Below are 23897 nucleotides of genomic sequence, written 5' to 3' on the forward strand. Positions count from 1 at the left end.
AAACTTTCTTCTAATTTAATAAATTGGATATTTTTTAAAAACAATTTAGCAACAAAAGTACTTACGTAATTAACACTATTTTAATCAAGTCTTTAGTCTATAAAATTTGAGAATGAATCTGTTTTATTTTTTCAAATAAAAAAATATTTTGATCCCCATTATTTCAGAAATTATGTATTTAATTTTTAAAGATTGATAACATTATTTTTGTTTGTATATGAAAATTGTGAAAACTCAAATATTTTGAAGTTAAAAAAAACAAATTTATCCTAAATTTTACACTCTAAAAACTTAATTGAGTGGATAACATAACACCCAAAGTTGGACCTAAGGGGTTTTAATGCCAAATCCGATATTCGAAACAACTCTCTATAAAACCCAATGATCTCTCCCTGTTTCTGATTTATCACACTTCATTTCTTGTTGTGTTCAGCAGTTTTTGTGTAGCCATGGCGTTTCCCTACATGGAAGCGGTTGTCGGTGAGCTCTTTCTTCTCTCTCTATTGCCCCTCTTATGCATTCCCCCCTTTTCTTTCCTCTCTCTTATTTTCCACACTAAAAAACCATTTCTTTCAGCTATGGGTCATGTTATTGTAAATCAAGATTTCTTTTCCCTTGTAATTTGATTTGGGTTTCTCATGAGTTTGCCATTTTTTGAGTTCATCGTGTAATTTGACCCCTTTATTGGATTGAGATAATGCGTTAATTGGAAGTGCTGTGGTTATTCACTAGAGGATTTTGAGTCGCAGCCCCCTCTTTTACTTGCACTAGCATTGCCCTTTGAAATTGGAAACCCCTTTGGTTTTTGACCATTAACCAGTGTTGGGGGGAGATACGAATAATGTCGATAGACATTGTGCTTTCTTTTCTATTAAGTTAATTATAACTTGAGATGAAGAAACAAAGGACAAAGTAGGGTTTTAAATGATGTTGTGGAGAGCCCAAATGGACTTGCAGCATTCGAAACTTCACTGATTGGCAGTTATACTGCGATATTTAACAGGAATTATTTGGTTGTAGGTGGTCTAGATAGCTTCAAACAAACTTTAGGAGTAAAAAGTATGATTATTTTATGCCTATATATTATGTTTTTTGGGCATTTTAGCTAGGTTTTTTTGTTTTGCGTTGATTCTTCGGTGGATGTTTTTAAAACACAGTTGTCTTGCCTTAATGAAATCGGGTGTTTGGTAGTGAACAACTTCATAAGTATGTCAAATTTGATGGATGTAATGGAACATGTTAGGCAGTGCTTCATGACTCTACACAGCTCTTTTCGTGTGAAAACTTTTTGTGTGTTAATGAAAGTGTTCTAATCAAGTGAACAAATATAAATAGGGAGAAGAAACAGACATGAAACATAATGTGGATCGATCTATATATACAGCAAACTATAAGATTATACTTGGGCAAAAGTGAAACTAATAAAATGAATATTACAAGGAGTAGCTGCTTAAATCTGACACCTAATCTTGATGCATCGTAATACTCGCTGTTGTTAAGCTTCACTGGACCCTACAGCCAATTTGTCTAGCCCCTTCGCTTTTTTCTAACATTTGGTTTGGTCCAGTTTTGTCTATTTTATATTGTTTTCATGTACTGTTTTGGCGGCATTCCACTGCTTAACCTTGAAAAATTCAAAATGAAATGTAGGATATAAATGTTACTGATTTTCTTCTGATCTATTACTATTTTCAGGGTTTATGATATTGATGTATATATTTGAAACTTACTTGGATATGCGGCAACATAAGGCCCTCAAACTTCCAACTCTTCCAAAGACTTTAGAAGGGGTTATCAGCCAAGAGAAATTTGAGAAATCAAGAGCCTATAGTCTTGATAAAAGGTTTGTTCTTTTTGTTCATGTGAATTTCTTTCATTAGATAATGATATCTTACTCTCGCAAAAGGATTTATCTGGTATTTTTTTTTTCGTAATTGTGTATTTGTTATTGTGTCCTATTAGCATTCTTACACTTGACTTTTGTTTTTACTTTGTCCAGCAACTTCCATTTTATTCACGAGTTTGTGACAATAGTGTCAGACTCTACAATTTTGTACTTTGGGGTATTGCCCTGGTTTTGGAAGGTAAGAATTTGATGTGGTGTTTATGAAGTACAGCTTCTTCTCTACCATTGTAAAGTTTATATCTATTGCTTGCAGAAATCAGGAGAATACGTGACAACAGTTGGTCTCAATCCTGAGAATGAAATACTGCATACTCTTGCCTTTTTAGCTGGTTTGATGATTTGGTCACAGGTATGCTTTTGACACTTTTTATTGCTAGGGAATAAAGTAATTCTTGGGTTTATTGTGCATGATTGAGACCATCAGTTTTACTCCATATTCAACTTCACGAAGATAAACTTGGATATTTTGTTTTTTTGTTTTTCTTTCTTTTTGATATCATGTGCTGAAACATTAATTTTTGGAATAAGGTTTTCTTTTTTAATTCCTTTTTTAGTTTTGGCAGATCATGGATGCTAGCTTTTTTATGCTTCTGATATATATGCATTTTGAATTATTATCAATCTTATCGCTGACATTTTAATAAAATCTATTATGCACTTTTACATTTTCTGCAGATAACTGATTTGCCTTTTTCTCTATACTCAACTTTTGTGATTGAGGCCCGTCATGGTTTTAATAAGGTTCACATTCTTCCTTCAAATTCAATCATTTATGTATTATTTCATTGACATTTTTCACACCTGACTATGTAAGTTTCTGTTGCAAAATTTATATATGCCTGTATCCTTACATTTATGACCTTTATACAGCAAACACCGTGGTTATTCTTTAGGGACATGGTTAAAGGAATTTTCCTTGCTGTAATAATTGGTCCACCTATTGTGTCTGCAATCATTGTAATAGTACAGGTAAATCTTCTGCCATTCAAAGTAATCATTGCTTGAAAACTTAGCTTTGATGTTTTGGATTTTCTAGTTGTTCCTAATTTCTAGATATTTTGGGATGTGATATTTACTACATTATGTTTTATGCTCTTTCTGTCATTTTGTTCGCGGTGATGGATAGATGGTCTCATTGTTTTCTATTTAAACATTAATTTTAATTTTTGCAGAAAGGAGGCCCATACTTAGCCATCTATCTTTGGGCGTTTACATTTGGGCTTTCTATTGTGATGATGACTCTTTATCCAGTACTAATAGCTCCACTCTTCAATAAGTTCACTCCTGTAAGAATTTCTCATCATACAATATTTTAGAAAAAGTATATATGTACCATGTTTTTTTATTTTAATTTTGGGTTGAATTCTTCTAAGGTTAGTGCTAATTACACTTGGAGTCTCTTCTGTTGGGGATTGGGGGGATGACATTGAGGATTTGGGAGAGATCAAGCTGATGGTGGTGGGTGCGGGCAGTGATGGTGGGGGGGATGGGGTGATTTAGAGCATGGCTTTGATAAGAACAGTCTGTCTTGACTTTGGGAGAAACATTCTAGAGGAAGGGTGCAGTAGTCTTTTGTTTAATTTGTTTAATTTTGCTTAAACTAGAACAAAATTGAAATCACGGGCATGTTCAGTGCCATTAATGCTTTTCACAGACAAATAACTGCCGGGTTAGAGCTGTAATCATAATTAACACATTAATTGAGTTGGGTTTGGTTGTAATTGTGCTAGTGCAAATTGAAGGGGAGATCAATGTAATTTTTTTCTGCATTTTTCAAATCACACTTTATTATCTTTGTTCTCACGATATTCTGGTAACTAGCTTCCAGATGGTCAACTCAGGGAGAAAATCGAGAAACTTGCTTCCTCCCTCAACTTTCCATTGAGGAAATTGTTTGTTGTTGATGGCTCCACAAGATCAAGTCACAGCAATGTAAGGAAATATTGAACTCCTGTAAAATAAAAACCAATGTGATACGTTGTGTGATGATGCATATTTACTCTAATCTCAAATAGATTCATTGACTTTAATTTATATTGTCCATTACTTACACCTGTCTTTGAGGTCCAGTAAGTCTTATTTTTTTCTTGTCTGCTGCATGCAAGCGGATGATTCAATTTTTTTTGTAGCTTGTCAATCATGACTTTTTTTTATAAAATGCTAATCATTTTGAATTTTCTTATGTTGTTTGTTTGTTTGTTTGTTTTCTTTTCTTGGCCTAGATGTTAAAAAATGTGTAGTTGTCTTTTTATCTGTTTTTTTATTCCCTTCTTGGGATGATTATACTTTAGCCGTCATATGTGCTCACAATCACTTTTTTAATACACAATAAACTATTTTGATAAACTTTTTCGTGTTGCCATATATTGAAAAAGGGTCTTGAATAATGGCTTCAATATGATTTGCTTTTTTTAACCTTGTTTATGAAGGTTAGGTGCATCCTATTTTTGTGATCATTTTTGTTAAAATTAATTTGGTATGACGTTGTTTTGAACACTGCACCTTTCCTTGCAGCTCAAATTTGAAATGGAAGATCAGGCCTTTATATTCTAGTACATTTATTTCTTTTAACTGAGTTTTATATGGGTGCTGATCAATCAAAGCTGAATAGCAGTAGGATTAGGTTTCAAATACTGAGCATTATAGGCAGAAAGAAGTCATGAGGATTTTTATTGCATGCTCAAATTTTGTCATACCTCTGTTGATGTAATTATAGGATTGTATTTGATGTCAGTCTATTGTATTTGTGATTTTCAATATTGAGTTGCTTAGGGGATGATTTCTTGGAAAATCTCATGATGATGGCTTATAAGGGAAGCTGTTTATTTTTTGTATCTTGTAAATTTTTTGAGTTGGATGTGATCACACTTTTTTATTTGCATAACCTTTCTTTAGTTTCTTATGTCATAAAGAAGAAAGTATAGTAACTAATCTTTCACCGTTTTTTTAAATATATATTGCAGGCCTATATGTATGGATTCTTCAAGAATAAAAGGATTGTGCTTTATGACACATTAATTCAACAGGTTAGGAATTACTAATAACTGTAGAAAGTTATTTTATCTTTCAGGTTGTTTTATAGCTCAAGTATTATTCTTTTAGAAGAGCTTTCTTTGTATATAATTCTTACTCTTTATGTTTTCTGAAGCTGCATATTAAAAAATAATCTTGAGTGAATCTTTGCATTTCTCGCTCTCCCAGCTTTCCTACATTGTAAAATTTCTATTTTAAATTTATTCCGCAATTAACTAGAAGTCTCCCCCCCCCCCGTCATTCAATGAAATGGTACCTCCGCTTCTGTTTAAAGTGGGGTAACTTTTTTAATACAGATGTGGTTTTTTCCAGGTAGTGGTTCTGATTCCAACATTATGTGACTGTCTCTATATTTACTGGCTCCCGTAGCGTGAGAATTATGGAAATCTAATGTTGCCATTTTCTGCATAAATGACTGGTCCTTTGCAATCTTTTGAATTTACTTAACTCTTGGTGGCATTAATATATATGAGTACTTTGTGAATGTCCATATGAAGTTCTCAATTTTAGAATTGTGGTTGACTTATCCTTACATTAACAAATGGTGTTGTACAGTGCAAAAATGATGAGGAAATTGTTGCTGTTATTGCTCATGAGTTGGGACACTGGAAGCTCAACCATACTGTGTATACTTTTGTTGCAATGCAGGTTTGTTTAATACATTACTGAACTGAAATTGAATACTTGATTGCCTCTGTTATTTTAATCAATAGAAAGAATGCTATTGCATCACTATAGATGTGGTAATTCTAACCAATTTAGCACTACAACCTTTACCTATCATATGCAGTATTTTTAATACAATTAAAAGATAAACCAAAACCCAGCAAGAAAGTCTGTAGTGTGGGCAACCATATCTATCTCTACAAAAATCTGGATAATACAATGAGGCACTCCATCCCACCAAGTAAAAATTAAAGTTCTAAGACTATAGGCAGCCAAACTATCTACACACCTATTTCTCTCCCTTAATAAACTTCATAACATTATTTCATCTATTCCTTAATTTCCAAAGAACTGAAGAAGTATCAGACAAAGCTTTCCAAAGACCACTCCAACCTATTTAAATGGCCTAGATAACACCCAGGAGTTCAGCTTCAAAAGCTGAATTTGCTTGTATAAATTTCACAAACAACCCATGTTCTTAGGTCTTGAATTCCTAAAAATTCCCCCACATGCTACATTGTTGCCACAACTAGTGTAAGCTCTATCTGTATCACATTTGATTCAACTTGCATCTGGAGGAAACCAATCCATCTGAATAATATTATCTGCTTTCCTTCACCTGCTAGTAATAGTAAATGCTTTAAGAATTTTAAACTAAAAAATGTTAGATTTCATATTACCTGCTGCTATTGATCCAGAAAGATTTACAGCAGTGAAAATTCTATTATTAATATGTTGATACTGTATTTTGAAGCCCCTCTGATTTAATCTTGTTTCTGCTACTATGAGTAACAGCAGATAGCATCACTGCTGGTACCAAATTACTCCAATTCCTATTGGAATGTATAAATGTTTTAATTGTTGAAGTGTCCAGCTGCTGATCTGTGATGCTTTGAAGCCAAGTCCATAATGTAACTGCAAATGGACAAGCTAAAAAGGATGATTTTCAGTTTCAAAATCATTCTAACAATGAGGACAAAATGATATCACATTTACGGTAAATGTCTAGCCCATATCAACCCGAGCTGGCCCGGGCCGATATCGAGCCGAGCAAACCCGGGCGGATGTCGAGTCGTCGGGCCCGTGCCGATGTCGAGTCGAACAGGCCAGGCCAATGTCGAGTAGAGCAAGCCCGGGCTGATGTCAAGTCGAACGGGCCAGGCCGATGTCGAGCCGAACGGGCCCAGGCTAATGTCGAGTCTCCCGTGCCCGGGCTGATGTCGAGTGGAGCGAGCCCGAGCCAATGTCAAGCTGAGCAAGCCCGGGCTGATGTCGAGCCGAATGAGCCCGAGTCAATGTGAGTCTCCCATGCCAATGTCGAGTCCCCTGGGCTCGGGCCAATGTCAAACTGAACAAGCCAAGGCTGATGTCGAGCCGAACGGGCCCAGGTCAATGTCGAGTCTCTCGGGCCCGGGACGATGTCGAGTCGATTGGGCCTGGGCCGATGTCGAGTCTCCTGGACTCGAGTCGAATGGGCCCGGGTCGATGTCGAGTGGAGCGGGCCCGAACCGATGTCGAGTCTCTCGAGCCTGGACCAATGTCGAGCCGAGACGGCCCGAGCCAATGTCGAGTCGATTGGGCCCTGGCCAATGTCGAGCCGAGCGGGCCCTGGCCGATGTCAAGCCAAGTAGGCCTGAGCCGATGTCAATTCGTCCGGGCCCAGGCCATTGTCGATTCGTCCGGGCCCAGACCATTGTCGATTCGTCCGGGCCCAGACCAATGTCGAGTCATCTGGGCCCGGACCGATGTTGATTCGTCTGGGTTCGGACCAATGTCGAGTCGTTCGGGCTCAAGCCAATGTCGAGTGGAGCGGGCCCAAGTCGATGTCGAGTCGAGTGGACCCTGGCCGATGTCGAGTTGAACGGGCTCGGGCTGATGTCGAATCATCCAGGCCTGACCATTGTCGATTCGTTCAGGCTGATGTTGAGTCGTCTGGACTCGAGCCCATGTTGAGTCATCTAGGCCCGAGCCCATGTTGAATTGTTCGAGCCCGGGCCCATGTCGAGTCGATTGGGCCCAATCCCATGTCGAGCTGAGCAGACCCTAGCCAATGTCGAGTCTCCCGGGCTCGGGCCGATGTCGAGCTGAATAGGCCCGAACCAATGTTGAGTGGAGCGAGCCTGGGTCTATGTCGAGTTGATTGGGCCTTGGCCAATGTCGAGCCAAGCGGGCCCGGGCCGATGTCAAGCCGAGCGGGCCCGAGCCGATGTCGAGTCGTCTGGGCTCAGACCGATGTCGAGTCGTTCAGGTTTGGGCCGATGTTGAGTCGTCCAGGTCCGGACCGATGTCAAGTCGATTGGTTCTCGACTAATGTCGAGTTGAGCGGGCTCGGGCCAATGTCAAGCCGAGCGGGCCTGGGCTGATGTCGAGTCAAACAGGCTCGGTTTGGTGTCGAATCATCCAGGCCTGAGCCATTGTCGAGTCGTCCGGGCTCGGGTCGATGTCGAATCGAGTTGGTCCGCGTTCAAGTTGAGTTGGCTTAGGCCCGGTTCGAGTCAAGTTAGTTTGTGTCCATATCAAAATGGATTTAATGTAATTGACAAAGTGGATTTAATCTAATTAACAAAATGGATTGAATCTAGATTTAATCCACTTTAAATGGATTTAAAAAAGATCCATTTAAATTTGATCTAGTTAAAACGGATATGAATTTTAAATCCAATCCATTTATTTGGATTTGGATTGGATCTAGATTGGAATTTGAAAAATCCAATCCATGCCCACCCCTACATTTACCCTACATTTCCTAAGTAGCTCATCCGTAGGCAAATTATTATGTAGCAATCTCCGTAGGATGAAAGTTTTAGAAGAGGGAATGACTTTGCTCCAAATTATTTTCCCCCAAGAAACCTGTGGTTTAGAATGATGAATATGTAAATAAGCATCTTTAATGGTTAAATCACCACTTAAACATGCTTTCATCTAATCATATCCTGGGAATTAGCAATGGAAATCACAATCTGGTTAATTTGTTTTACAATATCATGTGGCAAAATATTATTAACTCTCCATTCCTTTTGAAAAGTAAACTCAGAAACCTTTGGATTAAGCATATTATGTATGCTCCTATCAATGTCTCATAGAATTAACAATTGGTTCAATTAGCCAAGTATCAGTCCAGAATTTGATATTTCGCCCATTTCCAAGTTTCCAAGCAGTGTGATCTTTACCTGAGTATATATATGCTTAATACTAGCCCATATAGATGATGCGATTGTTTTTTTAACAATAGAAGCATTTTTCAATAAAATTCTAGCAGCCAGAATACGTGATCAATCCATTTCATGCTTTGATTGAATCCCAACATAACTTAACCATATATGCTTCATTTACAGCCCTAATAGATATCAGCCCCAGACCACCTTCATTGTATTCAGAGCACAACTTATCCCAAGCAACAGTGGCTACCTTGACTTTTAAAATATCACCACTCCAAATAAAATTCCTAAACCAGGTTTCCAGCAGACTAAGCAGCAGTTTTGTTCATCTATGTATTTGAAAACTATAGAAAAGCATACTATAAATAACTGGTTTAACAAGAAGAACTCTCCCCATGTATGACAGCAATGAGCCTTTCCATTTGGCAACCTGAGCTTTAACTCTTTCAACAACTCTTCCAACTATAGGCATCAAATGAACCTTCTTAGGTTTCCCTTTTAACATAGGTACACCAAGTTAAACAAAAGGCAAAGAATCTTGTTGGAAATCCTATACGATTTCTGATTCTGCTAATTTTCTGTCTTGAGAAATTGCTACTGAGAATTTAGACTTAGTACTATTAACCTGCTGCCTTACTATATTGTTCAAGCGCATTTGTTATGTTAGATAGATTCCTTTCAGTGCATCTACAGAAAATCATTTTTATCATATCATCATATAGGGCATGTGTACGAAATTTAGATTTTGATCCCATAATTCTCAACACCTTTCCTTCTTGTGCTAGTTTAGTAATATTTTTTACTTCCTAACTGCTCTTCTGCTAGGCAAAACAGGATAGGTGATAAACAATCTTCTTGTCGCACACCTCTAGAGCATGGCTCTGTTTCAATTACACGTGATAATGGAATATACTTGTGTGGTCCAATTTGTGAAACCATCATGCACAACATCACTTAGAATTTACTGTTGCATTTGGTGTTTTAACTGTAAATGATGTATATGGCAATGGAATATTCTGCTGTAAACTTGTAAATTCAATGAAATCCCCCTCTTTTGTACGATACCTTTAGAAAATCAAAGGCATGCTTTGATTGGATTATCTTAAAATTAAAATACATTAAAGGATAAAGTAAACTTTCCTTCTCAAAGAGATGCTTAAATTATTTTTCTCAAGTCTTAAAACCTTCCAATTAGAGATGAAATATGTTACACTTTGGTCCAATTTAATGAAAATGAGCCTGTTGGAGATATTTTTCTTTCTGCAATTTGCAGTGTTGCTTACAGCTAATTTTGAGCTTCTTATTATTGATTTTAGGATAGGCAAATTGATGTTTTGATCACCCTATTTGTTTGGAACTTCAAAACTAACCACTGATAATGCTGAGTGTCATAAAGAGAAAAAAAAGGTCATAATAGGCTCATTCACATTAAATTATATTGAAATTTAATGCGTTAATCTTTCACGAGAGTGGATACTAATTTTTAAAATAGAAGGAGGGGAGTGTAAATTACTATTTTGTGTTCTGTCTATCAAATGGCTTGTGTTTTTCATCATGTCAAATATAATTAAATATTTAATGGAAAAGGTAATGCAATATTTCTCCGAGTTTATGTTTAGTGCTTTGATATTATTGTTGTAGATTCTTACCCTTCTGCAATTTGGAGGATATACATTGGTGCGAAATTCAACTGATCTGTTTCGAAGTTTTGGGTTTGATACGGAGCCAGTCCTCATTGGGCTCATCTTATTCCAGGTACATTTCAAAATTGTTGTCTTATCACCTAAAATATTGTTTGCTTGATTTTGATTGGATGTACATCTTTCTGCAGCATACATACAATCAATTTTTTGTGCCAATGATTGGATAATATTTGTTTCTTTTAAGATAATCTATGTGGTACATATTCAATTAACATGATATACTAAATTTTTAAACATTCAAAATTGTTAATGCTAAATGGAATATGTATTTGAGATGATGCCTTTTGTTCGCTAGCCATCCTTTTATAGCAATTACGAATTCAATCTACAATGTGGTGGGTGGCTTAAATATAACACTTATGCTTGCTCTTTGGCTTGCGTACCATCTCATGGCACTATAAAAGTTGTGCTTTTCTTTGTATCAAGGAGAACTGAAATTGAATATTTGTTTATTTTCTTCGGATGTTGGGGCCTTGGAGCAAGAAGCCTTTTGAATTTGAAGATCAAAAGATGACTAATGAATCACAATTTTCTTTTAAATATATTTTTTCTTGACTTGTATAATTTTAGGCCCTGCCCTGTATTCCTGGTCAATCAATACCGTGGGTGTTAGCTGTATTGAATGCTCAATTGTTTTAATTCAGAGTTTTTTTTATCATTGATTTGGCCATTCAATCATCTCAAAATGTCCATATAAGGAGCATAATATGTTGTATGATACAGATCTACATAGCCATATGCTTGCATGGGAGGCATCCAAGATTGTGCTTTGGGAACCATGTTTAATTACTAACTTTCAAACTCATTTAGCTTTACCTTCTCAGTCATTCTCTTCTACTGGTAAAAAATAAGAGGCCCGTAACCCGTTTGAATTCTTTACATTACAACCATTGGGTAGCTTTAAAACACTAGTGTTTGAAGCCACTGGGGGTGTTGTTTAGGTAGTTTGCAGAAGTCCTAAGTTCGAGCCTTCATGCCATCATTCTTTCTATAGCTTCATGAAAGATTTTATTTACAAAGCACTTAACATACTTTGACCTGGATTTATTTGCAGCATACTGTAATCCCACTTCAACAATTGGTCAGCTTTGGTCTGAACCTTGTCAGCCGATCATTTGAATTTCAGGTTACTTTCCTTTTCTTCTTCTTCTCTCTTTTTTGTGCTGAATACGGATTAGATGAAAATATATATGTACTTTGTTTGCAGATTATTCTGTCCGAATAATTGTCATTTCCACCTACCCTTTTTAACTCTAACTGGGACCTAGCATAGACTTGATCTCCCATGTTTTGTGTTGTCTGTCTCCTTTTGACTTTATTTATGTGTAACATCCTATGCAGGCTGATGCCTTTGCTAAGAAGCTTGGATATGCATCTGAATTACGATCTGGGCTTGTGAAACTACAGGTGACATTTTATTATATATATGTGCTTGCATACTATTATTTTCCTGGTTTGAAATGGGTTTGCTTGGATAAATTTTTCAGTAAGTAGTAGTTAAATTGAATTTAACTTTTCCTTTAAGTTAAAATAAACTTATGTAGAGACCCTGCTTAGACCATAAGCATTTATAAAAGTAGAAAATTAGGAGAAACGATTAAGCTTCTTTCATAAACTAAATTAGGTTATGCATGGATTAATTTCTAAAAGTTTTCTCATTAACTTCTTCAAACACTAATTTTAACTTGCGCATTAGCTAAGGTTAATTTCTGAAAAAAGTTAATTTATTATTTTTTCCTTTTTATTTTGTTCTCTTATAAGCTTTAATGGAAAAATTTATTTGAACATGGCCAAAAGCTGATAAGTACAAGTTAATTTTAACTTAAAAAAGAAGTTTGTTTTGCTTTTAAAAAAATTCACTTTTGTTCTTCATGTTTATTATGTGTAAGAAGTAGTTTTGTTGCCCATCATGGAACTAAACTCCTTTAATGGCTGAATTTTCAGGAGGAGAATCTGTCAGCTATGAATACAGATCCTTGGTACTCTGCTTATCACTATTCTCATCCTCCCCTTGTTGAAAGATTGGCTGTGCTGGACGAACCAGACAAGAAGAATGACTGAAAACAGCAACTTTTAGATGAAGAGCAGCAAAATTTGGTTGTGCTGTACCTGCAATGCTTGAGTACTATAGCTGTAATATGTTAAAGGTGACATGTTTGTGTAGCTTAGGTTGATCATGTTTTGGTCCAGGATGCAAGTGGATGAACACCAAATGGCTTAGATAAGATAGCAAGAGCGAAGGGAAATAGGGAATATTTTGGTCCATTTCATAACTTTTACTTTCTTTGTCCATTTTTTTTTCATACTACATTTTCAAATGTTGACCTTTTGGTAATTTCTTAGTAAAAAAACTAGTTTACAAAATTCTTCCTAGAATTGTGGTAAGTCATGTGTTTGATGAATTATAAGTTGTTTACACAATGATTTGTTTATATATATTTTTTTCAATGTTTTTATCACGTCTGTGTTTTTTTACAGTCAAAAAATGAAAACTCTTTTTAGAATTAATCAGACCATGAAAGGACAAAAGAAATTCGTTCTAATCAACTTTGAAATATATTTAAAATTTTAAAATTACTCTGATCATAAGTAGGCTTCAAAAGAACAACTTTTATTCGATCTTTTTGCAACTCTAGAATAATTTATATCCAATTTTTAGAAATGAAATGAAAATTTTATTTGCGTTTTTGAAAATGATTAGTTAGAGAAATTATTGCTTACTATTTAAATTTTGTATAGGAAATAGTGAAAATGTGATTGATTTTTTTTTATAAAAAATATAAAGAATGTAATATCTATTTTTTGAGATTAAAAAATAATGTAATTTGAATATCTTCTAACGTCTATATAAAATTGTAATGTGTTTTATTATATACTTTTATATTCAAAAGTGAATATCTTTTAACGTCTATATTATTATTATTATAATTTATACTTACCAGAAAAGTATATATTATTTAATCTATTCAAACATAGAAAAATGTCAACTTGTGGTATAATTTTCCCCTGCTAACAACAGAATGGTTGAATAAATATAAAATAAACTCACTAGTCTAATCTACCTTTGTAAATCCACAGAAAGCGATAATAGATATCATCTTTATTATAATTTGATCAGTTATTAAATGAAGTTTTGAAATGATGAACATTTAAAACAATTGAAGGATTAAGTGTAAGTAATTAAAGTTAAAGAAGCAAAAACTGTAGGTGGCTAAACCCTAAAACTAAAGCTGCAATCAAGTCATGAACATGCAACCTATGATTGCAAAATTATAACAATTACAAATGTGGATCATATGATTTTCATTATTAATTAAGTTATCAAAGTGCTTCCTTAAACCCATCCCATTAGTTTTAAAGAGTTATTATTATTATATCTACAAAATAATTATGATACTACAAAATAATTATGATACTATGATGATGTGACTATTTTTTTGTTTATTGTTCTTGAATTGTGAGAGTAGTTTTTTCCACAGGAAGAAGTGTAAAAGTGTGAAAGTGTGGAGCATAAGTAAAGAACTCAACTTCCTTCTTTATTCCCTAATCCATAAGAACTCAACCTCCTTATCTACTTCCCTTTTAATTCCATAAGTTCAACCATGTACTTTAACTTTTAATGTTTCACAAATTCAACCAAAAACACCTACCCCACTTATCTTCTTCCTTTTTCTTCCAAAACCATTATGTTTTCCACCAATCCAATTCATTACACTTTAACAACTCTCATTCAAGTCAATAATGCCAATAACCTTCAAACTCATTTTTAATCTAAGTAAAATTACTATATATTTGATTTTGATTTCTACTATGTATGGTATTAATTAGTGTTTTATATGTTGAACAAAATACTAAATGGTCATTTTAAGTGACATATACTAGTGTTATGATATAATGTCAATGTGTAAAAAAAATCTTGATATCCATGAAATAAATATTATTTATCCATCTTAAAATGAATATTTGAATTAAAAAATAGTGATTTGAAATTTTAAATGAAAGAAAATCTGAGAAAAAAATTTGTACACTAAAATCCATGTTTTTTAAGAGCTAAAAATAGTTATTTCAAAGGAATAAAAATGGCTTTTTATTGAAATTAAAAATATATAAATTACTTAAAATTTAATCGAGTCGATATTTTAACATAATATTTAATGAAAATAAAAATATAGTTTAAATATTTAAATTTTAAAAGACTTTAAAAAAGTAGTAACTTGTGTGAGAGAAATGAAAGTGATAATTTAGATGGAAGTGGAAGAAGTAATAAGATTTGTTAATTGAGGAGACAAGAGGGAGAAAGCATGTTCTTAAAGAAAGGGCAACTGTGAGAAGACAAAGAGATTGACTTTTGACAATGCCATTGCTGCATTATGCTGTCTCTCTCAATGCTTTATTTTACTACATTTTTATATTCTTCATTCAATCATGCATTCTTAGCACAAAAGAAAACCCAAAAACTCTTATTCTTACACTCTCATTATCCTTTTTCTAATCTTACAATTCTTCCACGTTTTATAGTAATTGAATACTGTAACTTCAACAAATTTTTCAATATCTTTTTCTGATATTTGTAGGGTCGGGTCGAACGAACTTGTGATATCGGTATTATAAACAGTTTGATAGATTAAAATAATGTATCAGTTGGGTCGGTATGATCGATTTGAATCCTAGCATCTGGTCAAGATCAATCGAGACCATTACATCCAAGCAGAGGACTAACGACTAATATAAGATCAAACATTAAATAGTATTCTTAATTACATATTAAATCCTCAATCAAATCCAAATATGAAGGGTCCACAATAATTATATAAATTAGCATAAATCCTAAAGGATCAAATACATCATCATCTAGCACTAAACACACTCAGTGTCGAGTGTCGAAGTATCTTTTGCAAGTATAATCTGATTTTAGAGTTCAGGAGACAAAGAGTGGAGGAGTGAGAGGAGCAAAAGTTCATTCGAGAATAAAGAAAAGTAGACTCATCGACCAAAAAGTAAGACAATAGTTCTAATTCCATTTGAAAACATATAGTTTATCAATAATATATATGACAAATTATATAAATAAATAAAAGTATACGATTAATATATTATTTATTATATACTAAATATTAAATACTTACTTAATTAAATGACTGAAAAAAAAAATCAATTGTTAAATCGGGATACAACATAAATATTTTATAAATTTATAAAGGATATTGCGATAAGTATTTTATATCAATAAAAATGTAATTTATGGTAGGGTAACAATATAAAATTATTTTACACTTCTAATATATAGTAATCAAACTCATAACAAGATATCAATATTCTTTATTGAATAAACTGTGTAGTCTTTTTATTATTTGATTCGTATGCTTGGATTTTCATTTTAGATTTTGCAACCGAGAAATATATCATTATTAAGCGATGACGCTATTTACACTCATTTTTATTACTCGCATTTTTTTTATTTACTCTATTTATTTAGTTATTTTTAATTAGTGTCTAAATAAAATAAAAAAAACTGTACTTTTATATTATTTCCCATTGTTAGCTATTATTAATTATTATTTTTTTAAAATGTGATGTGATAATTTATCTTACATGTTACCGGTATGACCATGATTAACAAACAAATCTTATTATCAAATTATTATTTTGAAAGAGTTATACAATAAAAGTTTCCAAATACTAAAAAAACAATTACATTTGATAAAATATTATTCAATAAAAATTGAATTTCAAATATCAATTTATTCCATTGGTATATGCTAAAAATTTGACAGATTAATATTTTTTTTTCTGATACCATTTTATATTTTCTAGGAAAGTCAAAGTTAAAGGTGCTTATAAGATTCAAATATAATTTTGCTCAAATTAAGTAACTCTAGTGGAATCCAATTAATTTAATAAAAGCCAGAAAAAAATGACTGAAAATAAAAAAAGCTACAAAAGCATGTTTTATTTTTCTTTTATGAAGTACCTTAAAGAAAGTGTTTTTTATAAAGTCAAAAACGAAAAATTAGATACCTTAAACTGAGTAATGTAAAACAGTGGCGGAGCTAGAATTCAACAATTTCGAACGTTAATCTTCTGTTACTGTTTCTTTCATTTTCTTGTACTTTTCTTTGGACTTTGTCATTTTGTAGGAGCCTTCTTCCTCCTGTCCACATATGTTGCATGATTAATCGATGATGATAATAATAAATAACAAAATTATTTATTATATTAAGAAAATGATTAAACTAAACTAAACAAGATAGGTCAAACCACACAACACTTCACCAATTAATGTATTTGGAGTATTTATAACGCCATTGTATATTAAATGTTCTTAATTTTTTTCAACAAGTTGATTATTATTATTATTATTATTATTATTATTATTATTATTATTATTATTAATTTTAATTGAGTAAAATTTTAAATACATGTCTTTTAGGACATATCTATTCTCTTACCAAAAGTAAGTTGATTATGATCTGTTAAAAACAAGTAATCCTTCTTATCTCTTATTTACATAATATGTATAAAAAAATGATTGTTTTATTGTAATGGGCAAAATATATAAATATGAGATTAAAATAAGAAGACTTATTTTGAAAACTATAAACAAACATTACTCTATTTCAGTGGAGCACACAAACATATTTAACCTATATTTTTTTATACAATATTAAAAAATGTTATACAACGTTCCTCTTATCTGTTATTTATTTAATTATTACAATTATTATTGTTGTATGAGAAAGAAAACAAGAACAAAAGCATACACAACCAACATGAAACCCTTTCCTCAACACTCTTTGCTGGCTTCATCACTCAACCTTTTCTCTCTCTCTCTCTCTCTCTGTCTGTCTCTTACATACTTCCTTTCATGGTGCTAAATTTTCTATTGATCACTTTATTACAACCCCACATCCTCTTTTCTTTCTCTCTTCTTCCCCTTCATTCAAAGCATTGATTTTTTTTTCTCTTCACTTCACCCCTACCGCGTAAACGGCGTTGGGAAATCCCTCTAATTTCAATTTTCTGGCGAAGCAAATGCTACCCACTTCCTAGAACCTCACCGTGTGCTGGAAAGTTCACTTTTCTTACTTTTCCGGCGACCCATTGACCTCTTTACTCTGCAGCAATGTCAATCTTCGACGGAGCTTTCATGAACACGCAACTTTCCAAGCACACTTCTATCTTCGGGCTCCGTCTCTGGGTCGTGATCGGAATCCTCATCGGCGTCTTCATCGTCTTCACCCTCTTCCTCCTCTCCCTCTGCCTGGTATCTCGTCGGAACCGCCGCCGCTCCGTCACCGGCTATAAGGTCGCCGGATCCGCCGAAGCGGCGAAGGAAATCCATACCATAGTGCACATTCCTGGGTCCCACATGTTTCGGCCGCCGGCGAAGGCGCCGGAGATCCAGGTCGAGATGGGGAAGGCGGAACACCGGGTGGTTGTTCATTGCGATAGGGTTTCGAGTGAGGAGAGTAAGGGAACGGTGGGGAGTGGGTGCGAAACGACGTCGTCTTTTGGAAGTGGGAGTGTTGGTGGGCTTGGGCTTGGGCCTGAGGTTTCTCATCTTGGGTGGGGGAGGTGGTACACTCTGCGGGAGCTTGAGGATGCCACTGGAGGGTTGTGTCCGGAAAACGTGGTTGGTGAAGGTGGCTATGGCATTGTCTATCATGGGGTACTCAACGATGGTACCAAAATTGCTGTCAAGAACCTCTTGAATAACAAGTATGTCTTTTTCTTTAGTTTAATTTTTATGATTAATTGGAGATTTTCATGAATATGACCTGTACTCTTAACTATAAAATTTCATAAATATGGCTTATAAGGTTGTTATTGTAAAAAAAAAAAAAAACTAACATGGCCTAGTGTTAGAAGGCTTCTCTCAATGTTGAAGGTGTGGGAAAGGAAAGGGGAGGGTAATTTTAGGTAGCCTTATATTGGGTATGCAAAAAGTTGTTTTTCCTGGTTGAACTCATTATCAGCTGATGATCAAGGTCTAACTGAGCAATTTCTGTAAAAGTCAATAAATTTTTCATATGATAAGTTGAGTTTAACAGGCATACAGAGTCATTGTAAAAAAGATTACTTAAAATTTGTCAGAAATGATTGTCGATATGATTTTTGTTATAGAAGTTAATCAACTTTTTATACTTGATAATTTGTTAATAAATGACAGTGTAGAAGACGTTTACATTGTGAGATAAGATGTATTATTTATTGTCACATGATAGCTTTACTTTTATTCTGTCTCGAAAAGTCTTTGTTGCAAGTTTGATGCTTTGGTTGGATTTTGGTTTGGTCTCCAGAAATCTCAGGAAAAAACTAATTGTCTAATTTATTTGTGTCTATTGATGTCATTTTTTCTGGTGAGTCTGTATCCTACGGATTGATATGTGAGCTGGCTTTTCTTGATTTGGCTCACATGATGAAAATTTCGTTTGTGATTTTCAACCCTGTGCTGCCCGTTGATATTGTGAATTGGGAAGGACAAAAGCAAATGATTTGTTTTTTGTCGTGTCCTATTTGGTTGCAAACAAGTTTAATAAAATTTTGCTTGAAAATACTACTTGTAAATATTCATTTGTCTCTATTATAATTGAAATGATTTAGACATGCTGTTTGTTATTCTCTTCAATGATTGTCCTGGTGGCAACCAACCATATTTATCCTCGCCAATGATACCGGCTTTTTGTTGTAGGCCAGTGTTTGCTTCTTTTACTTTTAACTAGTGTTTTTGCTTTTTAACTTTTATTTTTTTGTTATCCTTGTCTGGTATGCTAGAAGTTATCCTTTAAGTGAGTCATTCGTGTGAAGAAAAGAATAATTTTTCTTTTGAACTCCTTGTTCCCACTAAATTGATTAATATTTCATTTGTTGGAGTTTTGTACTCTAATGTATTTTAGTAGTAGACTTTCCAGTCTCTCTCTCATATTTGGTTGATTATTTCATGTTTCTATCCTGTGATTCTATGGTCCTGGTCTTGTGCTTGTCTTTCTCTTAAAAACAAGCTATTCAAGTTTTACTTCTTTTCAGGGGCCAAGCTGAGAAAGAATTTAAAGTAGAAGTAGAAGCTATTGGACGAGTGCGACACAAAAATCTTGTTCGGTTGCTTGGATACTGTGTTGAGGGAGCCTACAGGTATCAACATCTTCTCTTACAAACTAAAGAAAAATAAAATTGATGCTATAAATTCTGTTTGGTTTAATGAGATGTGAGATTTGACTTGTGGTATTGTTTTCACAGGATGCTTGTGTATGAATACGTTGACCATGGTAATCTAGAACAATGGTTGCATGGGGATGTCGGACCTGTAAGCCCTTTGACATGGAACATACGCATGAACATTATATTGGGAACTGCAAGAGGGTACCATATTTGTTATTAATCTTCATAGATTGGAATCCATGATGATTTTTGATTGTTTTGATCATGTGCTTTTGTTTATCTCTTCAGATTGGCCTATCTTCATGAGGGTCTTGAGCCAAAAGTTGTCCACCGAGATGTGAAATCAAGCAACATACTCATTGATCGCCAATGGAACTCCAAGGTTTCTGATTTTGGGCTTGCCAAGCTTTTGTGTTCTGAGAATAGTTACGTCACAACTCGAGTGATGGGGACATTTGGGTTAGTATGATTAAACAAAGCGTTTTCCAATTGCTTACCAAATTATAATTAGTTTCAATTCCTGTATGATTATTGTAGCCAAAAAGATAGTGACTCTCCCTTTTCTCTTCCCGTAGTTATGTTGCACCAGAATATGCCTGCACTGGAATGCTGACTGAGAAGAGTGATATTTATAGCTTTGGAATCCTTATCATGGAGATAATAACTGGAAGAAGTCCTGTTGATTACGGTAGACCACAAGGAGAGGTTAGATGCCAGCACCAATAAAAGACAACTGCTAAAATATTTGTCATCTTCTCTCTTTTTTTGGCTAAGTATGCATGTCGGAACAATTACAGGTTAATTTAATAGAATGGTTGAAGACTATGGTTGGGAATAGAAAGTCTGAGGAAGTAGTTGATCCTAAGCTCCCTGAGATGCCATCTTCAAAGGCTCTTAAACGTGCTTTGTTGATTTCTCTTCGGTGTGTTGATCCTGATGCAACAAAGAGGCCAAAAATGGGACATGTGATCCACATGCTTGAGGCAGACGACATGTTATTCCACAATGTATGTTCTTTTTATCTTCTTAATTTTGCCTTATACTTTATTGGACTAAAACAAATCAATGTTATTCAACATGCTACCCACTTAAACTTCTTTCTCTTTCCTATATTAGGAACGCAAAACTGATGGAGAGTCTTCCCGTTCCTATCAAAATGAGCATAAGGACTCAAATTTAGACAAGAAAACAGATGATTTCACTGATCAAAGTGAAGATGCTAGTAGCAGTAGAAATCATCAACAGGCCTCTAGACGGAGATGATAACAAGCTGATAATTAAATAGAACTACGTGCTTATTTTTTGGTCTCTATTAATAGTTTGCCAATTCTTATGTCTAGCTCAATTTAAAAAATGAAAGCAGTATTCCCCCCTTTTATTCATTATTATGTAAGTTTCTAGAGTTGTTATCCACCCCAAATTGGGATTCATTTTCAAGTGTATACTCTGATTCGTTGTTATAAAGTAAAAAATTTATGACCTATCTGTTCACAGGACAATGTTAGATAAGCATTAAAAGTACTTTCAATAAAATTGAGTTAGTTTCCTTCTGCTGATGCATTTTGGTTTTTAGTAATCATCTTGGCCCCATCACAAGATGGTTGGATTGCTTAGCATATTGAGTGCAATTGGTGGCCCAGTTTCATATGCCTATTTGATCAGCAGACCCACCATCCAGCTATCTTGAAAGATGCAATTAGATTGCACCATCATTGCCAACTCCCCAAGTTGGATGCTTGTGGGAAATGGACCTTTTCTCATTGCCGGCTACCCATTATGAAATATCAACTTTTGTCTGCTACTTTTTGTCATTTTGGCTTCTAGATTACTCCATTGTACAAGCAAGCAATGAAATAGTAGCACAAGGAATAAGTCTTCTGGTATTTGATTATAGACTTAGACTCTTCTATCCAAACTAATAGAAAATTTGTCCATGGAAACTCAATAGACTGCACATGTTAGAGACTTCTTGTTCATCATTGCATATTTGCATTCCTCAATCTTTTGTTAGTTTCTTGTACTACACCAACTCGTGTAAAGAACCAATTTACCCTTTTTTGTTGGACCATCCACCAAACTTCAAAGTTCAAACAAATTTAGTAGGCCATTACAACATTTGGCAATCTAGCTTGATCATGTGCATTTCTGTACTTTAGGGGCCTCATATTGGCTTAGGTGAGTCACCAAAGCTATCAAGAGGTCAGATAAGGCATAAGAGATTCTTAGACAGTGAAAACTAATGGAACATTGCAAAGAGGACACTGTAATATAAGATTCTTATATGTGCTCTTAAACACTTAAACACTTCAATATATTTATTCTAACACACTATTATAGATTAACATTGATTGAAATCTACATAATTAGAAGTATAATTCGTTAAAAAAAATTACTAGAATACTTTATTAATTTATAATACATTTTAGTCAATAACAGGGTTTAATCCATGTTTATCATATTAGAATTGAATGGTGTTTATACTACCCCACCCTATACTTACCACGTGATACCTTCGTATTGATGAGCAAAAGCTCTTCTAGTATTGACTCTTTTAGAAAAAGACCTTTTGATAACTTTTTGTGTAATAATGTGTGTTAATGTTAGTGCTTGACACCCAAATGGAGAAGCTGTAATAGGTAACTGAGGATCAAACAACGTTTTATAGTCTGCAAACAACTGACAAACACCCTATGTTTGAACATATATGGTAATGTCATGCTAATTTCACCATTATTTGGTGAATAGACCACTTGAAATTTGGTTATTATTTCTTAAAATAAGATGCTAACTCTTGCTTGAAGTGTTACAATTTGCTGACAAATTCATTCATTGTGGGTTGGAAGAGGCCTCATGCCATGTGATGTGTTAATGTATTGTCTTGTCTGGTAGGCCAATATAATGTTATTGTTTTGCCATATTGCCTCGGCAATGTCTTGTTATTAGAACTAGGGGATTATGCTCCAAAAGATTCTGAAAAATACCCAGAAAAATGAGAATGGTTTTCAAAATGCATCTTAAGCAAACCAAGTCATAATAATGGATATAATAGTTTTAAATATTTTTACAACATCCTTTGATTTATTACACCAAGAAAAATGAAATACATGTTATGTTTTTAAAATATTAAATACATATATATATATATTTATTATTATTTAATACTATTTTATTGAATATTAAGAGGAATAATAAAAGGATTGAGAAGCATGTGAGAAAATTAATAGATAAACCAGCTAAAAAGTTCAAAATATACCAGAAAGTTCAAGGTTAATAAGATAGTTGACTAAATTAAAACAATTTAATAGAACTAACTTTTTTAAATGTAAAATAATATTTAGGTGGTCATATCTTGAAAGTTAACATGGTAAGTTGGTCATATATATATATATATATATTTGATTTATTTCAAATAATTAATCTTCTTTAAAAGTTTTGTTTTCATTTTTATTAATGGAAATGACATAATTGAATAATTTTACACATAGAAAAGTAATACTTGGTAAGAGAGGAAGAAAGTATTAAGGGTTTTGAAATTATAGAGGAGATAAAAGTAATAGCTAGGGAATAGATCACTATGTGTTTTCTCTTTTTATTGTGAAACTCTGTGCTAGTAAATATAAATAAGTTCGGGCATAAGTGAAAGTCTATACTTAGTTTACAACATCATTGCTTTCATATTTTCAAGAGGCATTAATATATTTGTAGAAACTACTACAAGAAATAATAATATTAGTCTCCGCAAAAAACCTACACGAAAAGTAAATTAGAGGCACTAAATGATGCTTAAAGTGAGTTTAGTGTTCCATTAAGTTGACACTAATTCAAATGTTGCTAATGAATTAGTGGGGACTATGAGGGACACAACTAATTTTTTTTTTATGATTTTAGTGTCCGTTTAAAACTTCTTTGTCCACACTATAATTAATATTTAATTTTGTGTCTCAATTATGTAGGATTTGGGGGCACTAATAATGTCCCTTACTTGGCCCTCACTTTTTTTAGCAGCTAATTACATATTTTCTTGTAGTGATACAACACAATTTTAGATGTTAAGATTCTATATATGATAAAAATCACGAGTGAAGAAAATAAAACAAAATAATGTAAAGAATTAAGGTATAAATGGTGATATAGTGATAATTGTCATATCAAAATTCAACTCCATAAAAAAATAATAGGTTAAATATGTTTTTCGTCCCTAAACTTTTAGGGTGATTTATTTTCTTCCTATAAATATTCAGGAGATTTAAAATTTAAATTAAAAAATAATAA

At 33.7% G+C, this 23897-nt stretch overlaps 2 protein-coding genes across 2 annotated transcripts; both read left to right on the top strand.

Annotated features, from left to right (window-relative positions):
* Nucleotides 1-310: 310 nt before the first annotated feature.
* On the top strand, nucleotides 311-12830 carry LOC137824057 (CAAX prenyl protease 1 homolog). The gene is made up of 14 exons (XM_068629488.1): nucleotides 311-480; nucleotides 1696-1843; nucleotides 2000-2084; nucleotides 2160-2255; nucleotides 2582-2647; nucleotides 2777-2875; nucleotides 3079-3192; nucleotides 3728-3838; nucleotides 4870-4932; nucleotides 5495-5587; nucleotides 10405-10518; nucleotides 11521-11592; nucleotides 11808-11873; nucleotides 12411-12830. Exons 1-14 carry the CDS (start codon nucleotides 450-452, stop codon nucleotides 12525-12527), a joined length of 1275 nt encoding a protein of 424 aa, XP_068485589.1. The 5' UTR covers nucleotides 311-449; the 3' UTR covers nucleotides 12528-12830.
* Nucleotides 12831-17195: 4365 nt separating this feature from the next.
* Nucleotides 17196-21106, top strand: LOC137824216 (probable serine/threonine-protein kinase At1g01540). Its single transcript, XM_068629747.1, has 7 exons — nucleotides 17196-18185; nucleotides 19494-19598; nucleotides 19704-19826; nucleotides 19914-20084; nucleotides 20201-20330; nucleotides 20423-20632; nucleotides 20742-21106. The coding sequence occupies exons 1-7, from the start codon at nucleotides 17590-17592 to the stop codon at nucleotides 20886-20888; spliced, it is 1482 nt and encodes a 493-aa protein (XP_068485848.1). The 5' UTR covers nucleotides 17196-17589; the 3' UTR covers nucleotides 20889-21106.
* The last annotated feature ends 2791 nt before the right edge of the window (nucleotides 21107-23897 follow it).

The sequence above is a fragment of the Phaseolus vulgaris genome, chromosome 8 (genome assembly GCF_000499845.2).
Source record: "Phaseolus vulgaris cultivar G19833 chromosome 8, P. vulgaris v2.0, whole genome shotgun sequence".
Classification (NCBI taxonomy): domain Eukaryota; kingdom Viridiplantae; phylum Streptophyta; class Magnoliopsida; order Fabales; family Fabaceae; genus Phaseolus; species Phaseolus vulgaris.